This window comes from Schistocerca gregaria, chromosome 6 (genome assembly GCF_023897955.1).
Source record: "Schistocerca gregaria isolate iqSchGreg1 chromosome 6, iqSchGreg1.2, whole genome shotgun sequence".
In the NCBI taxonomy this organism is placed as follows: Eukaryota; Metazoa; Arthropoda; class Insecta; order Orthoptera; family Acrididae; genus Schistocerca; species Schistocerca gregaria.
In genome coordinates this window covers 126,106,508-126,133,726 of record NC_064925.1, presented here as the reverse complement: position 1 = coordinate 126,133,726, position 27,219 = coordinate 126,106,508, and the positions used below count along the sequence as shown (strand labels likewise).

Below are 27,219 nucleotides of genomic sequence, written 5' to 3'. Positions count from 1 at the left end.
TCTTCATAGAATGGAACGTCTAGAGTGGAGTGATCAACATGCCACCTGGACGGTCGAACGGTACACAAATTTTGTTTTCACAGGTGAGTGTGAGAGTGATTCTCGATGGAAACGCATCTGGCGGAAACGTGAAACACGATTTTGGGACCCAAACAGTGTGGTAAGAGAACGAGATCGAAGAGGATCTCTAAACTGTGGGCACTATGCAAAAACAGACATAATGTCTTATGGGACAACAGCAATCAGTGAAATTATAATGTTACTTAAAAACCGTCTTGATTGTAAATATTTTTATTCATATGACCGGTTTCGGTTCATTCGGAACTATCTTCAGATCTGTAAAAATATTTGCAATCAAGACGGTTTTTAAGTAACATTATAATTTCACTGACTGCTGTTGTCCCATAAGACATTATGTCTGTTTTTGCAAATATCATTATTTTTACAGATCTGAAGATGGTTCTGAATGAACCGAAACCGGTCATATGTGGGCACTATGTTTACCACTTAAAATCATCTTCCTGAAATTGTGAGTCGGCAAGGTTTAACTGCAGTCACGAATCGTGACGAAATCTTGCGGCCTCATGTGCGGTTGTTGCGAGGTGCGGTGGGCTCAGACGCTGTATTGATGGACGATAACGCTCGACCTCATATAGCGCAGGTAGTTGATGTTGTCCTGGAAACGGAAGATATTGCACGCGTGTCGTGGCTTGCGCGCTCTCCCGATCTGAATCCCATAGTGCATGTCTGTGATACACAAGGGAGTCGGGTCTTATCACGTCAGAATCCACCAACCACTCTCCAACACTGCGAGCAGCTCTGCCGGAAGAATGGACGTTGCTGCCTGAACATGAGACCGATGACACGATTCACAGCATGCCCCGTCGATGTCAGGCCTGTATAGCTGCCAGAGGTAGTCACACCCGATACTGAGCACATTAACCAGTTGTCGGAAGGTGTGTCCAAATCCTTTAAGGTGCAAAAATCTAAGAACATTTTTGTCTACCGTTATGCATGTTGCAGTTGTGTGCGTTCTGTATTCTTTACATTGCTTCTACTTTACTATCACCTATTTATACTGTTTGTTGGTAAAACAAACGCAATCTTGCAAAATTTCCTTTTGTCGCTTTAATTTTGGACACCAGTGTGCTTGGTTTAGACGTATCCGGTTCTAATTATGCAAGTGGAAAAATTTTTTGTAAGTGTTAGATATTCGGCATTAGCAGGCCACAAATGGTAAGCCAAACTCCTGAATCAATCGCAGAGCACCTCATATTGTGCCATGGTGGTAGGAGATGTACCACTATCAGTGGTTACTCGTCCGTTTATCTGAACAGAAAGTTAAGACCAGCTGCCCCATTCGTACTACACGAGAACAATAGGCTGAGAGCTATAATCAGATTTCAAACCTTCCGGTTACTCTTATCGTAATTGATAACACAAACACCCGACTACCGGATAAAAAATAGCCGGAGTACTGGTATTGGGCATTAATATTAGGTGTGTGCCTCTTCCGCCTTACGAAGGCCTAGAGTCTGCAGCGACCACTTTTTGTGAGGTGTCTGAATGTCTAACACGGAACGGCAGCCCATTCTTCCTCGAATGCCAAGGCCAGGGACGGTAGTGATGTTGGACGTTGCAGTCTGGAGCGAAGTCGACAAACTAAATCATCAGAGAGGTGTTCCTTCGTGTTCGTGTTGGGACTCTGGGCTGACCAGTCCATTTCAGGAATGTTACGACCACAAACCATCGCCTCACAGATTCGATTCTACAACAATCATTTTTATGGTAACACAAATAATTACCATCTCCGAACTGTTTCGATACCTTACGCAGTAGGCAATGGTATAAAGTGTGTTCATATCCTTCATCATTCAGCATTTTCCTATGTGAAATAATGGGACCACAACCTGATCTAGGAAGACACCCTCATAATGTAACACAGCCTCCTATGTACATCGTTGTTGACTCTAAAAGTGATAGCATATAGGTTTCTCCAGGCGTTCGCTAAACCCAAACGCTTCCATTGGATTGCCACAGAGTATGCCGTAATTGAGGGGTATGACATCAAACGGGCCGACTTGTAGCAGGAGAGGCACCACAGGACATTTTAATTTCCACTGCCTATACTTTTACAAATAAATTCATGAAACTTTGTCAGTATGACCAGAAAGGATTCAGGATCCACAATCATAGCAGTGGAAGTTAAAAAACAAAGAAAATAATTTTTGTACATGTGAAATTTCATCATTTTCACTTACTATTGGCTGCATTTGTTGCTATAGGTACACGTTTCTTCATAAGTAAGAGAGATTCTTTGATGAATTTGCACAGCATACAAATCATACTCGCAGGTGTATGAAATTGTAGAATTTATTTAACTTATGGAAAAATGAATGAGTTGCTACATTTTAAACTTCACGTTTAGGAAAAACTCAAATTTTTATAGTGAATAATTTCAATTTTTACCACAGTTTTTAATAGATCTGGAAAATTCTAGCAGCTGACTGGTGAAGGTTTCCATTTCTTAGAACGTCAATTATTGTTTTGATAAGTTTTGTAGTACCTCATTCGAAGATAGTAGCGACATTATTAACAAATTGCCGGTTCCATTTGATTAGTCTCTTACACCACATTTGTTACTGACAGCACACCATGCTCGCTAACAGATATATGATTTAAATGAACTTTTGATGGTATTTCATTAAAAAAAAAAGATGGGACGTTTACAAGACACGAAAGGAAGACTCGCCATGATGAAAACACGTCCTTTTTAACTGACGGTGGGTGCAGTCTAGAGATTGCCCATGTAACACGACGTTGGATGTTGGAAGGAGGGGGGGGGGGGGGGTATTGCGGAGGGTGGACTGCAGCACTGGGGAACTTCACTGCCGTTATGTTTTTTGTTACTCGTCTCTTACCGCCATCCTGTTTTTTTTAATTTTTTATTTTTACTCGTGTCGTACGGCCCCATTCTCACATTAGATTTGTGGCGAGATGCGATAAGCGTTTGTTGTGCTTATCCACATTTGGGAAGAGGTCTCACAAGGGAACATTACTCAGTTCATTGATGTTTCAGTAGGCTTTAAGTAGTCCCATGCGTCTAGCTCCAACTACCATTCTGTGTCCAGATTCTGTTAATTCGCGTCGGACATCTTTTCACTTGAATTACCTGAGTACAAATGACAGCTCCGGTAATACTTGTACCTTGTGTAAGCGATAATATGGCCATCTGTATATGTGCGTTTCACTATCGCATGACTTTTGTCACCTCATTGTATGCAGAAATAATGTTAAAATATTCGTAGTGTTGAACACGTGTGTTCGTGTGTCTAAGATATAACACACTCACATGACTCACTTCCTTTTTTAGTAAAATATGTGTTGTCGAACAGGTTGGACAGATATGACTGCTGCCCCATCTACTCATGTTGCTCTATCTGCAGTATATATAAATAAAAATTTCAGAATCCATGAACATGATGTAAAACTGAAAATATCATATTTAGGTAGTAAGAACATCAGCTTACAAAACTTGCATTACAAATAGTGCGAAACGAATTTACAGTACTCTTCACGTACGACAAGATTTAGTTCATCTTTCTCACTTTTTAGTTAAACTCTAATGTCATTCCTATTTGAACGCTGTTGGCAGCATCTTTAGAACCTGTGAAACACAAGACCAAACAAGAATGTGGAAAATATTTTACTGCAAGCTCTCTAGTAGATGAAGCGAATCGAGCACACACACAAACACACACACACACACACATACACACATACACACACTCCTGTGAGAGTGTGCAGTTATATTAGAGAACATGGTTGTATCAACTCAACAAGAAAGTGGCAGAACCTGTCACAAAACGTGAAGGTGAATAAAACAAAAGGAAAAGACAACTAAATAATGTGAGGCGATTTTGGTAGAACTTCAGCGTGCCATTGCCTTGAAATGGTGTGCTTCCGTAACACGCATCTTAGCTAATCGAACCGATAAACAATGGATTTTCGAGGTGTCACTTTGCTAGTTCTTCGCCACGCTGTATATATTCATACAACTTCAAGTATGAGCTTCAACTGAAAACCAATAAAGCGTCTCCAAACTCTGTGTTGAGAGAAGATGGCGTGCATATGACGTAAGTGGCGTTCTTCTATCTCACTGGTCTACGTTCAGTCGCACGTACAGAGAATTTGTCAAGCTCGATATTGGCCTAACCTTTTGTAATGACTGCCCACTGCTTTTTTCCACGCTATTTCGTCGGAATAACTTTCGAATGTACGGTCCGCGTGGCGACTGCTTTAGGCGGATGCAGGGGAGCGTAGAGTGTGACAGACAACCGTTTTGGCGACTGTTTAAAAGCGGCACATTCATATGGTCGGAACTGCATAGTGTCAGAATTATGGCCCTAATTTTGTCCCGGAAGAGACGGTAAGTACGTGATTTTGTCAAATTATGTGGTCATGTTCGTAACGTTACCTCGTCAGTATCTTCGTGTTGGCTTGGCGAGGGTGACTCCAGCGAAAGTTAGCCAAAGGTCCATGCTGTTGCAACGTTCTTAAGAGGAACTGTGTGTTCCTGTACATTTATAGGGTGTTGAAAGCTGATAGAATACTTAATGAGTCACATGCTATAAATTGGTTCACTTAGCCCCTTACAACGGCTCCACAAGAACACAAAAACGGTAATAGCTTATCGTTTTGCCACAACGAATTTGCCTATGAAAGACTAAGCGCAGTGCAGGCCGGAGTGGCCGAGCGGTTCTAGGCTCTAAAGTCTGGAACCGCGCGACTGCTACGGTCGCAGGTTCGAATCCTGCCTCGGGCATGGGTGTGTGTGATGTCCTTAGGTTAGTTAGGTTTAAGTAGTTCTAAGTTCTAGGGGACTTATGACCTCAGAAGTTAAGTCCCATAGTGTTCAGAGCCATTTGAACCAAGCGCAGCTTTTGACACCTGCTCCCATAATTTCCTTGTAACTGCAAGAGCATTTACCGCATACTCTTGTACCGCTTACGCACAGCTTCAACTCTATGTTGCAGATTTTCCCTCTGGTGGGAATACCGATGTGGTTTGTAGAACCTGCCCTGGCCAAGACGCTGATAACAACGCCTGAAAACACCACAATAGTCATACGGAAAACTCCGCTCATTATCTGGATGCCTATAGACACGCAGACACATCCAAACTACGAAATAACGTACGTGTTTCAGCTGTTCATCCTCGCTACCGTGGTACAGGTCAACGTCGTAGTTGACCTTTTCTTCGCCTGCTTAATGATCAATGCAACAGCCGACATAGCTATACTGAACAACAACATCGCAAACATGCGTCTGCATGAAGAAGATGGGCTCGTGAAAAAGTCCGCAGAAGGAGACAAGATATCTGCTGCATGGGAAATCGTGTACAAGAGCAAGAGACCGGTGTCAGAGAAAGGTGAACCGTATGTCGAGAATGCAGCCCTGCGTACACAGTATGACGCTGACCCTAGCACGCAACTCTACAGGACGTTAGTGAAGAATATTCAGCACCATCAAGTTATAATGTCGTAAGTACATTTGTGCCTCATTATTTTTACAGTCTTTTACATTTAAATAGTCCACATCGTATGACCTCAAAACACGGTGAAGTACAGCTCCAGCTAAATCATGTGCTTCTGTGTTAACCTGACCAACTTTCCAGTGTGACTTATTTAGTGAATGATCAGAATGACTTAATCAGGATACCGAAGGTATGATATACATCTCTGGAAGTCGTCCCCCTAGAAACGTATGTAACATATTAGCAGTAACTATATGGCTGTGATGTTTTGTGTCATACCGCAGTACATTTCAGAACGTTACTTTTGAATATATTGTGGGAGCAGTGAGCAGTGTGTTACAAATATTTACTATCATAAACCGTCTTGATCACAATCTATTTATTACGGTGAACGGTTTCGACCACTACTGTGGCCATCTTCAGACCTACAAGTCGTGTACAAAGCTTTTATTAGAGGGCTACATACATTAAAGAAAATACATAAAGTTACAAAAGTATAAAACGATGAATTACCAATGAGTAACAACCTCCTTGTGGCGGTAAATCACTACTGGAGAAACCAGTGCACGTCTCACTATATATAATGGAGGCTCCGCCCACTTCTGACGGAATTCCACTTTCGCAACAACTTCGTTAGAAAGAAGCCTGCTGCCACATCTTTGGACTGGCGTTTATCCTCACCATGGCAACCTATTGCCTATCGAATGTTCAAATTTGTGTGAAATCTTATGGGACTAAACTGCTAAGGTCATCAGTCCCTAAGCCTACACACTACTTAACCTAAATGATCCTAAGGCCAAACACACACACCCATGCCCGAGGGTGCAAAGAAGCCGGCAACCAATGGTTCCAAATGGTTCACTAACAAGCCTTGAGAGGGCAACCCATGTACCGTCAAAATGAAGTTTTGTATGTTTAAATATTTTTAACGCTTCTTAATTGACAATAGCTGTTGAACAAGCTAAGTATAGTGTGTGTATATTTTCCTTTGTAGACAATGTTCTTTTAACTAAGAAATTTTACATTGTTATTCGACCTACAATACATTGGTTAGCAATGACAGTATTCCGTCAGAAGCGGGCGGAGCCCTTATTATATATAGTAACGCGTGCACCTGTTTCTCATACCCTCAGTAACGTATGGTTCCTCTGCGGAGGCCACGATTAGTAAGTCCCGGATGCTGACGCTCCAGCGCCTACAGAATAAAGTTCTCAGGTCTTCACGCCCCCCTGCTCACCAGGATTGTCACTCTGCATGAGGAGACAAATGCGGCCCTTCTCAAGACGGCCATTCGCAGTAAGGCTCGCAAACTATACAGTAAAGTGGACGCCATCAATAACACTCTCGCAGGAGTATAAACCATCGGCACCACTGTTCCATGGCGCTAGCACTGCCATCCCGTTCCTCTCATCATCCTGTAGGACTCTGATTCGGGCTATGACTCACGATAGGCCCAATACGACCACGTTTTTATGTCTGTTTTCGTACAGTCACTAGCAGTGGCCTATTCTCGTCTAGCCACTTTCTTCATTCACGATACAGTTGGCGTATTACTTCCACCGTTAAAGTTCCACCGCCACACCTTCAACGTGCTACATTCGGCTGGTATTCAGCTGTTGCTTAGGGTCTCCTCTTATTTGTCCATCGAGACAGTTGGACCGGATCTGAACCGGTGACGCTGTGTATTAGTTAACTGCCACGAAAAAAAAAAAAAATGTTTCTCCAGTAGTGATTTACCACCAGAAGGAGGTTCTTACTCATTGGTAATTCATCGTTTTATAGCTTTGTAACGTTATGCATTTTCTTTAATGTATGTAGCCCTCTAATTAAAGCTTTGTATACGAGTTGTAAGTCTGAAGATGACCACAGTAGTGGTCGAAACCGGTCACCGTAATAAATAAATTGTGATCAAGAATGTTTCTGACATTAAAAATTTCAGAAGTTGGTTTGGCATAAGGAATTATACACGATCCAGTCATACTAGTACGTTCACCGCCTCTGTTTGCGGTTAGTGTACGATAACCAAACACATATGGTAGGTGGCAGCACCATCAGTGCAGGGTATACAGAGCGTGTCGAGGGGATTCGGAAACTGTGCAGTTGGTGTAATGCAGAGTCGAGTATCTGGGTGTGATATTCGAAATTCTCTCAAATGGAACGACCAGATTACACAAGTAACGGGTAAGGCGAACTCCAGATTGCAGTTTATTGGTAGAATCCTGAAGCGATGCAGTCCTTCACCAAAGGAAATTGCTTACAATACTTCCTCCAGTCCTTGAGTATTTTTCGTCTGTATTGGCCTCTCACTAGTTGGGTCCGATTCAAGAGATTGAGAAGGTCCAACGAAGAGCGGCAAGATTCGTGAGTGGTACAGTTAGCGAACGCGGGAGCGTTACAAATCTCATAGAAAGCTTGAAGTGGGACACACTTGCAGATAGATGGCGAGCAAAACGGAAGGGGCTGCACACTAAGCTAAAAAATCCGATCTTCGCTGAGGATGTAGAGCATATATTATTACCACTAACTTTCGTATCGCGCAAACGATCACCATTTGAAGACAAATTAGAGAGCTCTTACTGAGGCGTTCAGACAATCGTTTTTCCCTCGTGCGATCCGCGAGTGGAACAGACAGGGGAAAATATGACTTTGGCGGAAATAGTGCCCTGCTCCACACACCGCTTGGTGGCTATCGTAGTATATAAGGAGATGTAGATGTAGATTTTCTTCTGCTTCTACTTCCTTTTATTAATACTGTTCTTCAATATTTTTGTTTGCAGGTATACTGATTAAAACGAGTGCTGTGTATTTTTTGCCTTCTTAGACACACCGCTGTTTTAGAGATTCATCTTAAATTTCTACTCATGTACTTTTTATTCGAGATCATAAAAACTTAATTTAAATAATAGTAAGATTTATGGTGCAATGTACAAATTGTTTTACATATTTGATAGTCCTTGGACAAAGATTCACTTATGTTCTTCTCCGTAAGTGAGGATTAGTTTAGATTTTTTCGACAAGTTTCAACAAACTGTCATTAATTCGGGAAATGTATGCGAAAATATGTATTGGAAATTGCAAACCTTTATGGTCATACTTAACCATGTAGATATACCTTTATACAAAAATAATCTTGTCTAATCTGTTGAACGGCGCTTTTATTTATTTCTGTCGGGTACCCCTTTACAGTAGCTGCTTCATTCCATGCGCTATCGAAGCAGTATCAACGTCATCGTTTCCGACACGCTTCGTTATTCAAGTATTAGCCTGTAATTCACTTCATTGCGACTTCAAACCTAACAAAGTTATTCTATGAATAATATCTGCATTATTCTCGCTTGACATAAATCAGCTTTGTATCGCACATGCTCATGCAGTGACGCTCCACGTTAGAGCGATGATCGATTTTAAGCCAGAAAAATTTGCCCTGTAATTCTCTTCTAGTACGCAGAACTTGGCTGGTATGGTAATTCGGTAATCACACCACTGACGTAAAGAAAATGTATTTGCCTTATAGAAGTAATAGGAGCAGTCATCTCCACTGTCCGGTGGTGCATGTTTAAAAACGTCAAACGTCATCGAAAACTTCAAACTGTCGTAGAGCGTGGCTTGAAGAAGTGATTGAGGACAGGGACCGATTTCCACAATCGACGATGCAACAGTGAATCGAAAATTTTAGAATTTGGACACAAGTGCGTAGTACCATGTCATGCTAGCGTCTCTCGACACAAAAGTTACAGCAAAGACCTGACAAATTTAAAAAGTCTCTTTCATTTAAGGGACAGGACATATTAATACGATCATTACATTAAAGATATAAAGATGATCTGCTATATTAGCTGACATGCAACATTTTTTTTAAAAAATAAAAGGTTGTATTATTTAAGTTGATGCTGAAAATGCAGGAACAAAATTTCTTAAAGGGCTCAACTGCATGTCTAACGACTGCACTACCACAGACTAATATACTAGCTCGAAGATGCCTAGCAGGATCTGAGTATAAGTCGAGAAATCAGTAAAGTCTTTCACATGACTCCATTTTATTTCCATAAACAAACACTTCAGGTACTCTCGGCCGCATTACATCAGTTGAATGAGACCTGTTTACCCTGTTTCAATGGTCTGTAGCTTCGTTAGACAAAATTTGATCATGGATACCTGTCTACAATTTCCTTTTCTATCACTACGTCAGTAAGTCAATACAGCGGATATTTTCTGATATTTTCGCTTTAATGACATATAGTAACACAAGCAGTTTCAGGGACATACGCATTTCCATTCGCTGGTTAGTTACGTGTTTGTCTGAAGTGAACAGTCTTGAAAGAAATAGGTTAAATCGTCATCCTTAACACCTGTTTGCCTTCCTGACTTAGTGAAACTACTGCCGTGTTCAGCAATTAAACAATCATTTCCTTTGCTAATTGAAGGAACATTCACTTGGCCTATTGTACTCAAGTTGTACCAACATTTTTTTCTACTGTTGAAGTCATTTTTTCTAGTTGAGATATATCTTTGCTTCCTGAGGAAATAACAGTGCGCGTTCCATTACTCCAGAAGAAATATACGTCAGTGTACTGTAAGGATCTCCTTTCTCTAGTCGCGTGAAACGCTCTGTTGCTCCAGAAACCTGCAGTAAACTGACGCTAGAAGAGACTTCACCTTCAATAGAAAACCACGCAGGGGTGCCATCAGATTTAGTGGCCTTTCCTCGGTCGAGCGATTTGAACTGTTTTTCAACTTCGATACCGTCTATTCCCAATATGTTTTATGTAATCGTAATTATTCACGGTAAATGATAACAGTCAAACAGTTGCAGGATAAAGATTCATTGAAATCCTTCACCAAGATTTCGGTATATCGAAATATACCTTCATCAGAAGCAAAAATACACTAAAAATCACGTGCGGCAGTGGAGATAAAATGGAGGTGACATTTTAAATTTTAACTACTGACGACGCCGTTGGCATGATTGTTTTATGTATCTCCTCTGCAGGATGTGATTTTAGTGTATTTTTGCTTCTGATGAAGGTATATTTAGATATGCCGAAACCGTGGTCAAGGATTTCAATAAATCTTTATCCTGCAACAGTTTGGCTGTTATCATTTACCGTGAAGATTTTCAAGAGTTGCTGCTTCAGCCTTGTTTAAATCGTAATTGTGAATATGGACAACCATCAACTGTAAAATGGTATGAAGGCAATGAAAATTAGTACTGCGTCGGTACTCGAACCAAGATTCCTGGCGGGCTTGTAAATTACGGTAATATTCCGCTTCGTCAAGATACTCCCTATTCTTTCCGTTACATTTTTAACAAACGGCAGGAAAACCTTAGATTTTGCAGTAGCCTGTACGTCACTATGGTTTCTACGTGGCTGTCTGAACGGACGTTTTATTTCGGCGGACGAATATCCGTTCTTCATTAGTGCATTGTGGAGATGTTCCATCTCAGCGTCGAGCAACTCAGGTTCACAAATATTTCTAGCTCTGTTCACTAAAGTCTTGATAACATCCCGCTTCTGCTGTGGGTGGTAGTTCGAATCTCGGTGCAAGTAACGGTCCGTGTGCGTGGGTTTACGGTATACTGAGTGCCCCAAACTACTATTTTCGTTTCTAAAAACAAGCACATGGAGGAAATGTAATTTGCACTCTACCACCTCCTCCACTGTAAACTGAATTCTCGAGTTTATACTATTCAGATGTTCGTGGAACCGGCTTAGCTACAGACCCCCTTGAAGATGACCCACAAAGACGGGGACGCAAAGTTGGGGGTTGACACAGAATTCATCATCCGACCACGACATAACAGCACGGATAATTATAATGGACATGACATTTCCGGCCGTGAAAGTCTATATTTTAGTACAATCTAAATTCTGCAGTCAGCTTCGAATATGATGTCCTTTGTAAAATTCTACTCGACTCTGAACCTTGACCATGAGAAGTTAATCAACTTATAAAATATTTCTCTAAAAAAATTTGCGCAGGGTTCAGCGTATTCTGTGCTGGCTGTTTATAAAATGTAGGTGGTGTCTACGAAATTCTGTAACGGACTTCTAAAACAAAACTGCGCCGGAACAGACCGTGAACGCCCAACAGTGCCGACCGGCCGCCGTGTCATCCTCAGCCCACAGGCGTCACTGGATGTGGGGGAGAAGGGGCATGTGCTCACCACACCGCTCAATCAAGTAGCTCCTCAGTTGGCCTCACAAGGGCTGAGTGCCCCGCGCTTGCCTGCAGCGCTCGCAGACAGGATAGTTACCCAGCCAAGAGCTACCTCAACCCGACAGCGCTTAACTTCGGTGATCTGACGGGAACCGGTGTAACCACAGCGGCAAGGCCGTTGCCATAACTGAATTGTACGTAAGCACTCCGTCTTCAGTCCACGAGTGGCCTACCGGGACCTTCCGACAGCCGTGTCATCCTCACGGAGGATGCAGGTAGGAGGGGCGTGGGGTCAGCACACCGCTCTCTTGGTCGTTATGATGGTATTATTGACCGAAGCCGCAACTGTCCGGTCGAGTAGCTCGACAGTTGACATCACGAGGCAGAGTGCACCTCGAAAAATGGCAACAGCGCATGGCGGCCTGGATGGTCACCCATCCAAGTGCCGACCACGCTCGACAGCGCTTAACTTCGGTGACCTGACGGGAACCGGTGTTATCACAGCGGCACGGCCGTTGGCATAACTGAGTTATACCTAAAATTAAGGAAATAATAATATAAAGATTAATAAGAAATCTTCGTTTAACTATCTCTGAATTTCGTGTTGGATGCCTTTCTAAAGCATTGTCGACTGCCAGCGCCATAGCTATATGAGAGGTTCCCATAATTTTTTACCGAATTTTAATTTTCGCTTTTATACCACTTAAACATACTCCAACTAGATTAATTTTAAATACTTACTTCCTACTTCAGTTACGAATCTCTACACATGTTGATTGACGACGGGCCACATATACACGCTAGAAGTAAATAAAAAAAGTAAAAAATAAGAAAAGAAAGATTCACACAAAGACAAAATATGTGAATGAAACTACTCCAAAAGTATGCACATATTTTAGTATACTCATCCACGAGTTATCATCTTTTGGTACTTTAACCCAAGTCCAATCTCACTGTAATTTTTTCACGAATCTTAAGTTACTGCTAAAGTAAAGACAATTACAGTGAGTGTGTAGTTGTTAGTTCGTACAAAGTCTGTTATTCTTTCTCTTATTTCGACATGAGATTGGTGAGAAACAAGCCGCCGACGAGTCAAACGTACCATTTGTTGTTATTGTTGTTACAGAATCATCAACGACTTGGAATCCCTGATGAGTGAATCAAGCGTCCTCATGCTGGGCGTAAATTCAGTAAACATCTGCTTACAAGGCCTTGGATTTGTCGACGTAAGTACTGCAGCATTTGCTTCGAGTACACTCGGGCCGGCCGCTGTGGCCGTACGGTTTTAGGCGCTTCAGTCTGGAACCACGCTGCTGCTACGGTCGCAGGTTCGAATCCTGTCTCGGGCATATATGTGTGTGATGCCCTTAGGTTAGTTAGGTTTAAGTATTTCTGAGTCTATGCTACTGATGACCTCAGATGTTAAGTCCCATAGTTCTTAGAGCCATTTGAATCATTTGAGTACCTTCGAAAGGTAACTAAACGGATTACACAGTACATCCCAGCGCAGCAGGGGAATAAAAAAAAAAAGGAATCAGTGAACTTTCTCATCAGTTAACTAGTTGCAGTACTGTAGTCTGTGCGACGAAATTGTCGTTTCTTATTGACATTTCAGTAATCGTAATTGTCAATAAATAAGGAATAATTCTCAATTTCATGCCAGAGCTATAAAGCAAGGAACGGCCCCAGGATTCAGTTCCGTATCCACTGCATTTCTTTATCGTTAACCTGCCAATCTATCTTTCTTTGACGTATGCCCGATTACAGACGACACTAATTCTTACACTGACCAAGGTGTGGCACGTTATATCTGTGGACTAACAAATAGTGCAGAGAACAACATCTTTTCATCGTTTAACGGTAACAGGACACAGCTCAAAATTTCTGGTACAGATGACCCGTAAAATAGAAACTGCCTAGTCACAATATGATCAAATAATCAGTAAGGTCAAACAGATAAATGCTTATTACTTAAGGTATGTGACGTATCTTGCAAGGATTCATTTAGGAAGTAATTAAATAACTGTGTACTGCTATATTCCCTATAGTAATAATAATCACTGTTACTGTAAAACAAAGGTGAAGACTTGTTCAGTGCCGCGCAGGGTAGCCGTGTGGTCTTGGCGACTTCCCACGATCCCAGTCCATTCGGAGGTTCGAGTCCTCCGTCAGGCATAAGTGTCAGTTAGTGTAAGTTAGATTACGTAGTGTGCAAGTCTAGGGACCGATGAACACAGCAGGTTGGTCCCATAGGAACTTACCACCACTTGTTCACTTTGCCTATTTTTAGTCAGTAATCTGCTACTGTGGGGCATCCCTGTCTGCTGATACAGTCAGGAATCGTTAACCAGGTACGTGTCAGAGTCAATTAATATCGATAACTGGGGGATTATGTATGTTCCTTTTGACGGTTTACAATCTTACTTTTGTAACGCTTGGTCAGTTTTGACGTGAAGGTTTTGTTTACGAATATACCTGCGAGCTAGTGCGCTACTTTTTTACGACCACCTATTTCAGGTGGAAAGAGGATTTTTGTGAGCAGTCGGACGGTGTAGTTATGGGTTCTTTCGCCTGCCGTAGCACACATTTTTATGCAAGCTTTCGAAGAAATAGTACTCCAATCCGCACCATTACGCCCATATTGCTGGCTACGAAACCTTGATGACACCTTTGTTATCTGGCCACACGGAGAAAAACAGCTCCAGAACTTCCACCAACATTTCAACCAGCAGCACAGCAAAATTCACTTTACCATGGAGATAGAAAAGAACGGGGTACTGCCTTCTCTCTACGTTGAAGTTTACCGTAAGCGTGACGGGAAGCTAGGACACAGAGTTTTATAGGAATCCCACCAACACGGACAGGTACCTGCATGCATCATCCCACCACCAACCTATGCAAAAGAAATCGGCCCTGCGAACTTTAACGAAGAGAGCCTACAGGATCGGCGATGAACCCAATCTGAAAGCTGGACTACAGAACCTAAGGTCCATTTTGGGAGCTAATGGCTACGACATGAGTATGAGACACAAAACCATCGCGCCGAAGGAGGAGGGCAATAGGGAAATGCAGAACGACGCACAGAACACCGTCCTGCTGTCATACGTACAAGTGGCTATTGCACGTCTGGGAAGAATTCTCCGTCGGGCAGGTATTAATCCGATTTTTTGCAGCAACAACACAAAAAAGAAGTTTTGGGCTCGACGAAAGATACAATTGATAAATTTCATACCGCCGGAGTTTACGAAATTGGGTCCGAATATGGACTGGTGTATGTAGGTGAGACTGGGCGTCCAATAAGCGCAAGGTTAACTGAACACGAAAGATATATCTGCCTCAAACAATACAACAAATGAGAGGTAGTAGAACATCAGTAACAGTGCAGGATGAAGATCGAATTTCGAGAGGCCCGGGTATTAGCGTAACAGCCGTTTAGTTTGAGGAGGAAGATTACAGAGGCTATAGAAATAATCAAGCGATCCGACAACATGGACAGAGAAGATGGGTACCGCCTTCCAGCGTCTTGTCTGCCAGCAGTGACAGCTTTGCGGATGGACAGCTCTGGCAAAGCGACAGACGCGCGGTAAGCGACAGCGGAGAAGGGTACAAAGAGTGCTCACGCGCCCCAGTCGATACTGACAAGGGAACCTCCCCATCGCACCCCCTAAGATTTAGATATAAGTTGACACAGTGGATAGTCCTTGAAAAACTGAACTCAGATCAATCGAGAAAGCAGGAAGAAGTTGTGTGGAACTATGAAAAAAAATAAGCAAAATATGCAAACTGAGTTGTCCATGCGCAACATAGGCAACACCAAGGATAGTATAAGGTAAGGAGCACAGTGGTCCCGTGGTTAGCGTGACCAGCTGCGGAATGAGACGTCCTTGGTTCAAGTCTTCCCTCGAGCTAAAATTTTTTATTTTAGCAAAGTTATGACCTGTCCTTTCATTCATTTACGTCTCTGTTCACAGTAATAAGTTTAGTGACTGCTTTTTGCTACCGCACCGCATAACCGTGCGATTAGTAGACGAAACGACGTGCCTCTCCAATGGGAACCGAAAACATTTCATTGCAAGGTCATAGGTCAACCGATTCCTCAACAGGAAAACCTGTCTGACATATACTATACGACACTGGTGACGGCATGTGCGTCACATGACAGGAATATGTTGTCGACCCACCTAACTTGTACACTTGGCGGATGGGTAAAACGATTCTTCTACGTTGACCGATTTGGGTTTTCTTGTGGGTGTGATAGTCACTCGCAAAAAAGTGATGAAAACATAAGAGTTTGTCACATAAACTGCTACAAATGAATGCAACAGTTTCACATTCGCACAGTTTTCCCTGTGCTCTGTCAAAACATATGTTTTTAACGTTTTCATATTTTTACGTGTGTAGACCGTCAAATCCTGCATATGTCCAAGCAAATCTGAACATGTCCTGGAATTTTGGAATACGAAGTTGATTATGTGTGAGTGCCTGAATTTGATAATTGACACACGATCACGTGAACAATATTGTTCTGTGTACCTGTACAGTTTCGCAAAATAATTGTCTGAAAATAAAAAAAATTAAGCTTTTCACTCGATTGAAGACTTGAATCAAGGACTTCTCGTTCCGAAGCTGCTCACGCTAACCACGTAACCACGGTGCTCCTGAGCTCATATTAGCCTATTTTGCGCATGGACTACTCAGTTTATATATTTTGCTTATTTTTTTTCATAGTTCCACACAACTTCTTCCTGTTTTTTCGAGTGATCTGTGTTCAGTTTTTCAAGGCCTATCCACTGTGCCACCTTATAACTAAATCTGAGGGGGGTGCGATGGGAAGGTTCCCTTGCAAGCAGTTAGTAAATAACGCTACGCTGCAGTCGCCTCTCAGTTTCCTTTTCGCCGATTTCCACCAACGGGAAGCAATAAAGGAAACTCCAATGGAAAACGCCGATTCCCGCCAATGATAACACGCAATGCAAAGACCAATAAAATGAAACCCTGATATCCCTTCCTCCTCACCCTCACACCCAATGACAATACTCTCCCATAGTATATAAGTAACCAAACTAGTGCTCATCCAGCAGTTAGCAATGAACCCGGCGGAAGGCGCCTTGAAACAGTTTCCGCAATGTCGGAATTTTGTATTTCACAATGCAGTTTCATACCCAGAAGAATTTTATTGACTGTGACAACGGCCGCGGAAGCCACGTTTACACTGAACAAGTTATATTTCCCCACGTACCTGTACTGTGAGCTACGGCAGTAGAGTCAAAATCGGACTTTTGTTACGTTTTTAATAATGTCATGTTATCGTGAATGGTTTGCTGTGTTACATTTTTGAAGGGTCTTCAGGAGAGAACGGTCCGAACCGTGCTAGTGTCAAAGAGCAAGGGTGAATAATTAGTGAAAAGCAGATCATGTGACTTCGAGGAACCAGGAATCGCAGGACGAGTAGAAGCAATGGTGCTGAAACGCCAGTCTTTTACAATATCCGCTGGATGGGGAACGTGGGGGGGTGCAGTGTGTGACCAAAGGCTTGAATGCAGCTGTCTTGCACAGCAGAGACCAGAGTGACGAACTGCACCAAATCTTTTTCGGGCTGCACTAGATCCGTACCAGATGGCTCGGAGCACTATGGGGCTTAACATCTGAGGTCATAAGTCCCCTAGAACTTAGAACTACTTAAACCTAACTAACCAAAGGACATCACACACACCCATGCTCGAGGCAGGATTCGAACCTGCCACTGTAGCGGTCGCGCGATTCCAGACTGTAGCGCCCAGAACCGCTCGGCCACCCCGGCCGGCTCCATATCAGAAACGTCATTGTGTTCTATATTACCTATGCCACAATTTTTTTTTTGACAAATAGCCATATTTAAAGCATGTAGACTGTCTTACTAAATAACCCGCCTTCCGGTCGGAACTATTGTAAAGGTGAATCCTGTTAGCCCCTGTGTGTAGTCACGTAACCCTTTTTTGGGACATTTCAGCTAAAGAAATTTTGCATGAATCACTCGCTGCCTTTGTTACAGGTACACCTCATTGTAATAATCACTTCAGAAACTCAGATGTAATGCAGATTTCTATTTGTATTTGCCAGGCTTTCCGTCCGGGCGCGAAGAGATCAACTGTTCTGAAGAAAGTGCTCACCTTCCCAGCATACATCAACCAGACTGCCCACTTCTGCTGGTACGGCCAGGAAATCATAGACCAGGTACGTGGTGGAACCGACTAATGCCGGTGACTGGGAGATTATGTGTCAGTTTCGCTAGATGGATTGTCTATAGGGTTAATTTTGTAACTATATTAGCTTTCGTTTCTACTCACAAACAAGCCACTGAAACCAGTTTTTCCGTTCCATTCACTGAAGCTACTTGGCTAAAATTATGGAAAAATCGTCGTTTGTACACAGGCTGTTGTGCCACTGCTAAAGGAATGATTTAGATTACAATTGAATCAACCATCTGCATAATATGACATCATAGTCGGATGCGTGACAATTCAAAAAGTTTATCAGTCATCATATTATAAATTGATATGTCAATTCAACTACAACAATGGAGCATATACAACACGCATAAGATCTGTGTCGAAGCAGAGGAAAGAACCATATTTTATTCTGTAGGTCCGACTACAAATTACGAAAGAAATTAACTGGTAATTCCTGGAGTTGTTTCTGTGGGATCAATAAGTACCAGACTGAGGTTTATCCGTCTGTCAACGATATGATCCTGTGTCCACATAGGAGATATTCGATCATTTGAATCTTGGGGGTTCGAATAAATACCGTCGAGTGAATATCTATGTAAATATAGTAATAGAATTAACGAAAGTAATTTGGACTATGTTTTTCGGAAAATGTTTATTAACAAATTGATTTTAAGTCTGGTGCTGGGTGACGTGCTGATAGCTTGTGCAGAGTGTCACGAAAGTGCATTCAGAGAAGGAAAACTGAGTGTATATCGCATTTTAAGCATATGCCGCCAATCTTCATCGCTGTATCTAAAGGTTTCATGAGCTTAAAAGTTTTCACCCGAGGAAACATTTTCCCTACATGCTTGTTAGAAACGAACGAGTGGGTCGTGAAACAGTGGCGACGAATTCACACGTCAGATCGTTAAATGTAAATGTACGTTCTTTGTCAAACACGAACTCCGGCCAACCTGCGATGTAATTCGCTCCATTGTATTTCATCCAAATTTTCCAAAGAGCAACGGTAAAATGAAAAGATGGTTTTTCATTGCGATGAAACATTTTACTACTGGATAGCTTTCAGTTAGCGAAGGCCAGAAACATCCAAATCTTAAATAACTTTACGATATAATTCCCTTCCAGAGCTACTAAATATTTAGTTCAAGGAATCTATTCCAATCCTAAAATTATAAGTGCAGTTGACGGAATTGTCTGGAAGAAACAAACGTGGTGGCAGACTATGATTATTAGTATGGTGGCGGAAAAACACTGGTTGCTTGTCGTGACTCCTTGTAACTGTTTGTTAAGGTAGTTTACCGTGCAGCCAATCTTCAGTTTCACTTGGAACTGCGCAGCAGCATACTAGAATTTGCCGTCAGTAGTCACCAGACAACTGAAATAAGAATGCATGTATCTAATCAGAGAAGAATTTGGTCTCATCAGATATATGTCTTCTTATATAAGCTGGGATAATGGGAACAGGATTAGTTTTGAGCAGAAAAGTAGGGCAGAAAGTGAGTTACTGCGTAGAGTTCAGTGATAGGAATTATCTCATCGGAATCTACCAACAATAATTAATAGACTGTGAATATCGCAAGAAGATGAAGAAGCAAAGTAAGTCTATGAGAATAATGAACGGGTAATAAAAATACAAAAGGATACGAAATCCTAATACAGCAGAGACCCGCTAATTTGAACCCCGGTATTCCGAAGTTTCGGTTAATCCGAACATGAAATATGTTAGTCTAAGTATGGAAAACTGTGCGGTAAACTGTTGCATAGACATACTATTTTAATTTACACAATACAGCAAACATGTATTACAAAAATTGGCAAGAAAACATTAGGTTTATACAATGCATAAAATTGAAAGGTAAGCTGTCAAACTTACTAAAATAAAGCGGACACTTTATTCCTTAATTTTAGATGACAAATACTCAGCCATTGTTCTTTGGCGTAATGAAGACAGTCTGCTGTATAACGCATAGTTGCGCCATCGTCTCATAAACATCAAATCAGCAGTTGTAGCAATGGGCTGTTGCTCCAAATAACGTAGTGCGGGGTCAGGGGCTTCTGCTGTGTCAATGTGTGGCGCCAGCTCTCCTTTGTCGCTTTCAGGCTCACTGTCACTTCCGTCACAGCAGTCCACTTCTCCCTGGTCTTGAGTCACAGCAGGAACTAAATCAGCGTCAGTAAGGTTCCCCACACATGCCCCATCCGCTGCCAGCCACTCATCTACGTCTCCTTCACTAGCTTCTCACATCCATGATTGTCAGTATCATTTGACGTAGATTTTCCTCGTCTATTTCAACTAGGTTGTCCTGAAATGACAGTTTTCTCCACTATTTTCTCAGAATATCTTCTGAAATATTCTTCCAAGCCTCAGCGCCCCAATAAACAACATCCATTACATTGGTCTTTTTTTATTTTGTCCACTAAAGGGATGCTGTCATCTTGGATGAGCATTCTTAAAAATTGTTTTCTGTAAATCAGTTTAAATGTTTGCAGTACGCCCTGGTCCATCGGCTGTACAAGTGGTGTGAAATTCCGGGGCAAAAACTTCGCCAAAATATCTCCATCACATAATTCCTCAGTGCTGAGGTGAGATGGCGCGTTATCAATCAAAAGTTTTGCACGGGGAGACAAATGATTTTCCTTAGAAACCTGTCGAACAGAGGGAACAAACTGACCGTGAAACCATTCTTTGAATAGCTTATCATCCGTCCATGCTTTTTTTCTGGTTGCTATAATATACGGGGAGGGACTTCACGTAGCAGTTTTTAAAATCTCTGGGCCTAGCAGATTTGCCGGTCAGCATTAAAGGCAGCTTGTGATTACCACCACTTTTGCTGAACGCTAATAAAGTCACACGATCTTTGCACATTTTAAAACCAGGAGCATGGTCTTCTGCTTTTGATACCAGGCTTTTTGTGGCGATGCCCTAAAATTGAAGCCAGTCTCGTCAGCGTTATAAATTTGCTGGGGAGAAAATTTCCCTCTCTTATCATTTTTTCAAACTCATCCAAGTATTCCTTCGCTGAATCACGGTCAGAAGAAAGCTTATCTCCAGTAATTGTTAGCTAACGGATTCCATGACGGTTTTTGAATCTGTCCAACCAACATGTACTCGCAGTAAAGGACTCATCACCGTTCATTAACTTGTCCACTTAAACAGCCTTCTCCTGAAGCATTTCTCCACTCGAAGGCATTCCCCTTTCTCTTTCGTACTGGGACTCTTTCAAAGTCTGCCGAGTTTCAAGTGTTCTTCCTGAAGACGTTGCACAGGATTGTTCAGGATTCACTCGGTTCTTCTTCCAATCACAAATTGTTGCTTTACCAACACCCAGTTCCGTTGCCAGTTTAGATATATTCATGACATTGTCTATACGCTTCAAAGCATTCAGTTTTTCTTTGAGAGTTAACGTTGTAGGTTTACGTTTACTCATGACAAAATTATGTACACCACTACACGTGAACGAATACAGTACAACTGTAACGCGTGCCAGCGATCGATAACTAACATAACCAAGCTGTTTACCAGCCAAGTTGCAGTGCACTGACCACATACACTACGAAGGTCCCAATAATTCGCAACAACAAGCGCGGGGAGTGAGAGTGAGCCAGTGTTCCCAGACTTGTTCCCATTTGTTACTGTGGCGTACCTGCTTATCTTCTTGGTATACTTCATTCTAGAAACTCGTCACCGTAATGCAGGCTAATCCGAACAAATCGGTAATCCAAACAAGGTTCGGTCCCAATTCGGATTAACGGGACCCTACTGCAATTAGAGGGATTTGAACATCGTATAGGGGAGGGAATAGAAGAGAAAGTTATGAGGCGATATAGGCTCGGTAGCAGCAGACAGAGAGGATAGGATATACGTGTACATTTACAGAAAAATGGTTATAATTTTAAAAGATTTGGATGATAGTATTGATTAAAAATGTCTTGGTTGCAATTTTAGTTTTTTTATTTTTCAACGACATGTTTCGCCTTATTTAGGCATCTTCAGGTTACCTTTTCTAGATGGACGCGAGAGGCACCAAGATCTGCATAACGCGTTCCCGTTCACAGGAGCGAGTCAGTTGGATGATATATCCATTAAAAAGGCTTCGCAAATTGAGCTAGTCAATAGAACATTGGTCTTTTTTTGGCCTTTATGAAAGCAGCTATTGGAACTGATTGATAGAGCTGTTGCATGTCCTCCTTAGGGATATCTTGTCAAATGCTGTCCAACCGGCGCTTTAAATCGTCAAAATACTCAGCTAGTTGGAGGACCTTGTTTATAACGCTCTAAACATTCTCATCTGGGGAGAGCGGGCAACCTCCCTGCCCAAGATAGTGTTTAGCAAGCACGAAGATAAGCAGTAGAGACTCTTGCCGTGTGCTTCCGGGAATTATCTTGCTTAAACGTAAGTCCAGGAATGCTTGCTATGAAGGGCAAAAAATAGAGATTGTAGAATATCATCGACGTACCACTGTACTGTTAGGGTGTTGCGGATGACAACCAAAGGTTCATGCTTTGAAAAGCAACGGCACCCCAGACCATCACTCCTCGCTGTTGGGCCATATGGAGGGAGACAGTCAGGTTGGTAGCCCACCGGTGAATGGGGCGTCTCCAGCCACGTCTCTGCTGGTCATCGGGTCTCAGTTCGAAGCGCGACACATCGCTGAAGATTCCAGTCAGAGATTCCAGGCTGAATGTGCGCACACGATGGCCAATGTGCTTGTTGTTGAACAGAGGTCAATTGTAGTCAGCTCTGGGGGGCGCCGTGAGCTCTGCCTCGTTCCTTTCAGGAGCTCATTAATGGTCTCTGTGGTCAGTGAAGCTACATAATAATGATCAAAACAGTGCTCTTCTGCCTCCGTGACGATAGCTCGGTCCTCATGTTCTGCCGTCTCTCTAGGTCGACCGTTTCCTTCTTGACGCTTGTTCTGCCGTGATTCACGCGTTCCTGCCAACATCGTCGAATAGTTTCTCGGAACATGTATCTCGGTTCTTGGTTCAAGGACTAAGTGCCCGACACAAGTAGCAAACGTGAGCGTTCTCACTGGCGACTTGTAGCAAGTCAGTTCCACGGAACATGGCATCCGACGCAGAACTTCTATTTCTTTGAGCTAGAGCTGTGAATATAATAGTGAATACGAAGGATAAGCGGAGAAAGGAACGTAGGTGGTGGGCGCGTAACTTTCTCAATAAACGGGGTAGTCATGGAGCTTACACTTCTGTGATGCGTGATCTTAAACTTCAAGACAGACAGGGCTTCAAAAATTTTGTTCGTTTGTCTACGACGGACTTTGAAGTGTTACGGCAGAGTACTATACACTGAAGGATGCAAATTTTCGGGAGGCTGTAGCGCCTGATGAATAACTTGCCGTTACATTATGCTTTTTAGCTACCGGAGATTCGCTCCTTAACGTACATGCATAGGATTTCTAAATCCAAAATCAGTGAATTAATACCAAAAGGATATCAGGCTATTATAAAGGCAATTCAAAGAGGAATTGAGGTAAGTACTTATTTTTATTGATTACTTAGAACAAAATACCACTGAAGTTAAAACACAGATAAAGAAATTTAACAGTTTTCTCTTAAAATAAAAACATTTTTTGTGTCCATTTGCTGCCCCTCATGAACGTCTATTGGCATTTAGTTTATTTCCGTAATTTCACTCTGTTCAAATTCTTCTAGTTCTTCGAGTTTTGTCTCGAAAATTAAGTCCTGTATTTTCTTCTGCAGAATGGTAAGCCTTTTTTATTGCGAAATTCTCGTAGTTCACATTTAATATAGTTTGAAAATGACGTCAATTAGTCTTCTTTCTCGTGAGGAGGTGCTCACTTGCCATCTTTAAAACTTCAAGTGCAGCAACGTCAGACGAATTATTTTGAATCATTTTCGCTTTCTTCCGCGGTAGAATTTGGAGTGGCTGCAAATGTACACTAGAAGTTGAAACGGCTGGTTAAATTCGCAGGACAGAACAGGTAGTTGAATTTTTGAAGGGCCCAAAAATGAGCGCCTCTCAGTTACACTCCAACACATATAACTTCATGTAGTTGATCAAACATTATAGCGCAAATTTCCGATCTTAACTATCGACTGAATATGTCACAATATCTTATAGCTTAAGGGCACAACCTCTTTAATTTTTAAAACAGCAGAAGGCCCATGATTCAAAACACAGCTACAATAAAATTTTACAAGGCACAAAGCCCAATGCTTTATCCTTAAACAACTTTTTTTTTTTTTAAATGAGGCTGAAGGCCCTAAAAATCTAATATTTAACAAGGAAGGAATTTAAATTTTAAGACGGCTGAAGGCCCATGATTCAAAAACGCAATTACAATTAATTTTCAAAAGGCAGAAGGCTCAAAGCTTTATCCAAAAATATTTTAAATGAGGCTGAAGGCCTAGACCTGACAAGTAACGAACCTTCAATTTTAAAACGGGTGAATGACCATTATTTAAAACCAACTAAAAGCACACAAATTCAAACCATCGGCTATTAGCCATTAAAATACACAATAAAACACCAAAAAAAAAAGGCGGTACAGCCAGCGGCGCTCAAAAGTTTCCCGGGGTCGGTCTGCACTTTTCAAATATTAACGTTCGCTTAGGGGAGACAGGTAGTCGGCCCAATCAAGTGACAGTCAACAGACCCACCATCAAGACGACTTTCTTTTTCCTCCGACCAGTACACAAGGAACTGCAAAGCCAAGACGTAAAAGGCGTAGTCGCCCACAACCAAGAATGCATAAACTGTCAAAACTACATACACGTGTTGGACAGCGATAACGCCGTGAGGAAAGGACACCACCTGAATTTTACGCCAGAGGCTAGGGAAGGTAACCGGAACGCAAACGGCCACAAGGCAAAAAAATTCCGCTGGTGCACTTGGACTTCAAATAACCAAAATACAGTTAAACTCCACCGGATGGTGGCCAAACTTTTGCCAACTCGAACACTCGTTGTTGCTCACTGTAATACCCCCAACAGCCAACCATGGAAACCAACGGCACAATGTGAACAGCCTGGCTTTGGTAATTAAATCACCACTGAACTTTAATATCCTGGCCGGTAAGCCACAAACCTCGTAGCAATCGGAAGAGCTCCTACACACTCCAACACTGCATAGAGACTGCCAGCGGGCCTGGCCGACTGCGCCTCGAGGAAATTTCCTGGCTGATCCACACCAACCGACCGACTGCCGCACACTGGATAGCCGGAAACTATAAATACCTGTCCAAAGATAGTACAAGGTGCGAATACCGATACACACATCTGCTGGCACACGTAGAAAGAGGAAGAATCAAGGCATAACCGCAATAACCGCGGGAAACCAAACGCAGAGTATCAGGCAAAGTTTAAACCAATGCATAAGCCGGGGCCAACACGGCTCAGAAGTACGACAAGAACTCGCAGTACTCATACTTTGTATTTCTTCCAGTTGTGAGTCATCGTCTTCTCTTACTTCTTCTGATGTACTCTAAAAATGGAAAAAAAAGTTCAGAAGCTTTGTTTACTTTTTTGAGGTACTGCAAACTCAAGCACAATGGAAGCAAATTGCACGATAATTTGACTTTTGCTGGAATTTCCCTCACTGCTTAGCGGCTTTAGCTGGAAAATATGGTCGAATTGTTAACCCTGATCATGCTGGAAGCACTTATTACAACGTATAGACGCCTGTAATAGCGTGGGAAAAAAATAGCAAATCCATCTTGTAGACAGTGATTCAAAAATGCTCATCCGCTTAATATATACACTCCTCGAAATGGAAAAAAGAACACATTGACACCGGTATGTCAGACACACCATACTTGCTCCGGACACTGCGAGAGGGCTGTACAAGCAATGATCACACACACGGCACAGCGGGGAAACCAGAAACCGCGGTGTTGGCCGTCGAATGGCGCTAGCTGCGCAGCATTTGATCACCGCCGCCGTCAGTGTCAGCCAGTTTGCCGTGGCATACGGAGCTCCATCGCAGTCTTTAACACTGGTAGCATGCCGCGACAGCGTGGACGTGAACCGTATGTGCAGTTGACGGACTTTGAGCGAGGGCGTATAGTGGGCATGCGGGAGGCCGGGTGGACGTACCGCCGAATTGCTCAACACGTGGGGCGTGAGGTCTCCACAGTACATCGATGTTGTCGCCAGTGGTCGGCGGAAGGTGCACGCGCCCGTCGACCTGGGACCGGACCGCAGCGACGCACGGATGCACGCCAAGACCATAGGATCCTACGCAGTGCCGTAGGGGACCGCACCGCCACTTCCCAGCAAATTAGGGACACTGTTGCTCCTGGGGTATCGGCGAGGACCATTCGCAACCGTCTCCATGAAGCTGGGCTACGCTCCCGCACACCGTTAGGCCGTCTTCGCTCACGCCCCAACATCGTGCAGCCCGCCTCCAGTGGTGTCGCGACAGGCGTGAATGGAGGGACAAATGGAGACGTGTCGTCTTCAGCGATGAGAGTCGCTTCTGCCTTGGTGCCAATGATGGTCGTATGCGTGTTTGGCGCCGTGCAGGTGAGCGCCACAATCAGGACTGCATACAACCGAGGCACACAGGGCCAACACCCAGCATCATGGTGTGGGGAGCGATCTCCTACACTGGCCGTACACCTCTGGTGATCGTCGAGGGGACACTGAATAGTGCACGGTACATCCAAACTGCCATCGAACCCATCGTTCTACCATTCCTAGACCGGCAAGGGAACTTGCTGTTCCAACAGGACAATGCACGTCCGCATGTATCCCGTGCCACCCATCGTGCTCTAGAAGGTGTAAGTCAACTACTTTGGCCAGCAAGGTCTCCGGATCTGTCCCCCATTGAGCATGTTTGGGACTGGATGAAGCGTCGTCTCACGCGGTCTGCACGTCCAGCACGAACGCTGGTCCAACTAAGGCGCCAGGTGGAAATGGCATGGCAAGCCGTTCCACAGGGCTACATCCAGCATCTCTACGATCGTCTCCATGGGAGAATAGCAGTCTGCATTGCTGCGAAAGGTGGATATACACTGTACTAGTGCCGACATTGTGCATGCTCTGTTGCCTGTGTCTATGTGCCTGTGGTTCTGTCAGTGTGATCATGTGATGTATCTGGTCCCACTAATGTGTCAATAAAGTTTCCCCTTCCTGGGACAATGAATTCACGGTGTTCTTTTTTCCATTTCCGGGAGTGTATATATAATTTGTGGTAAGGTCTTATGGGACCAAACTGTTTGGGTCATCGGTCCCTAAGCTTACGCACTACTTAATTTAACTTAACTTACGCTAAGGACAAAACACACAACCACGCCCGACAAAGGGCTCAGGAAGCCGCGCGGACCGTGACAA

General features: G+C 43.0%; 1 protein-coding gene across 1 annotated transcript in view; it reads left to right on the top strand.

The window, feature by feature from the left end:
* The window catches only part of LOC126278759 (odorant receptor 4-like), a 52,475-nt gene that overhangs the window by 14,151 nt on the left and 11,105 nt on the right, over nucleotides 1-27,219 (top strand). Inside the window, exons 3-5 of the mRNA XM_049979035.1 lie at nucleotides 5,037-5,542; nucleotides 12,821-12,920; nucleotides 17,794-17,907. Coding sequence (XP_049834992.1) covers nucleotides 5,037-5,542; nucleotides 12,821-12,920; nucleotides 17,794-17,907 — 720 coding nt within the window. The remainder of the gene's footprint in view (nucleotides 1-5,036; nucleotides 5,543-12,820; nucleotides 12,921-17,793; nucleotides 17,908-27,219) is intronic.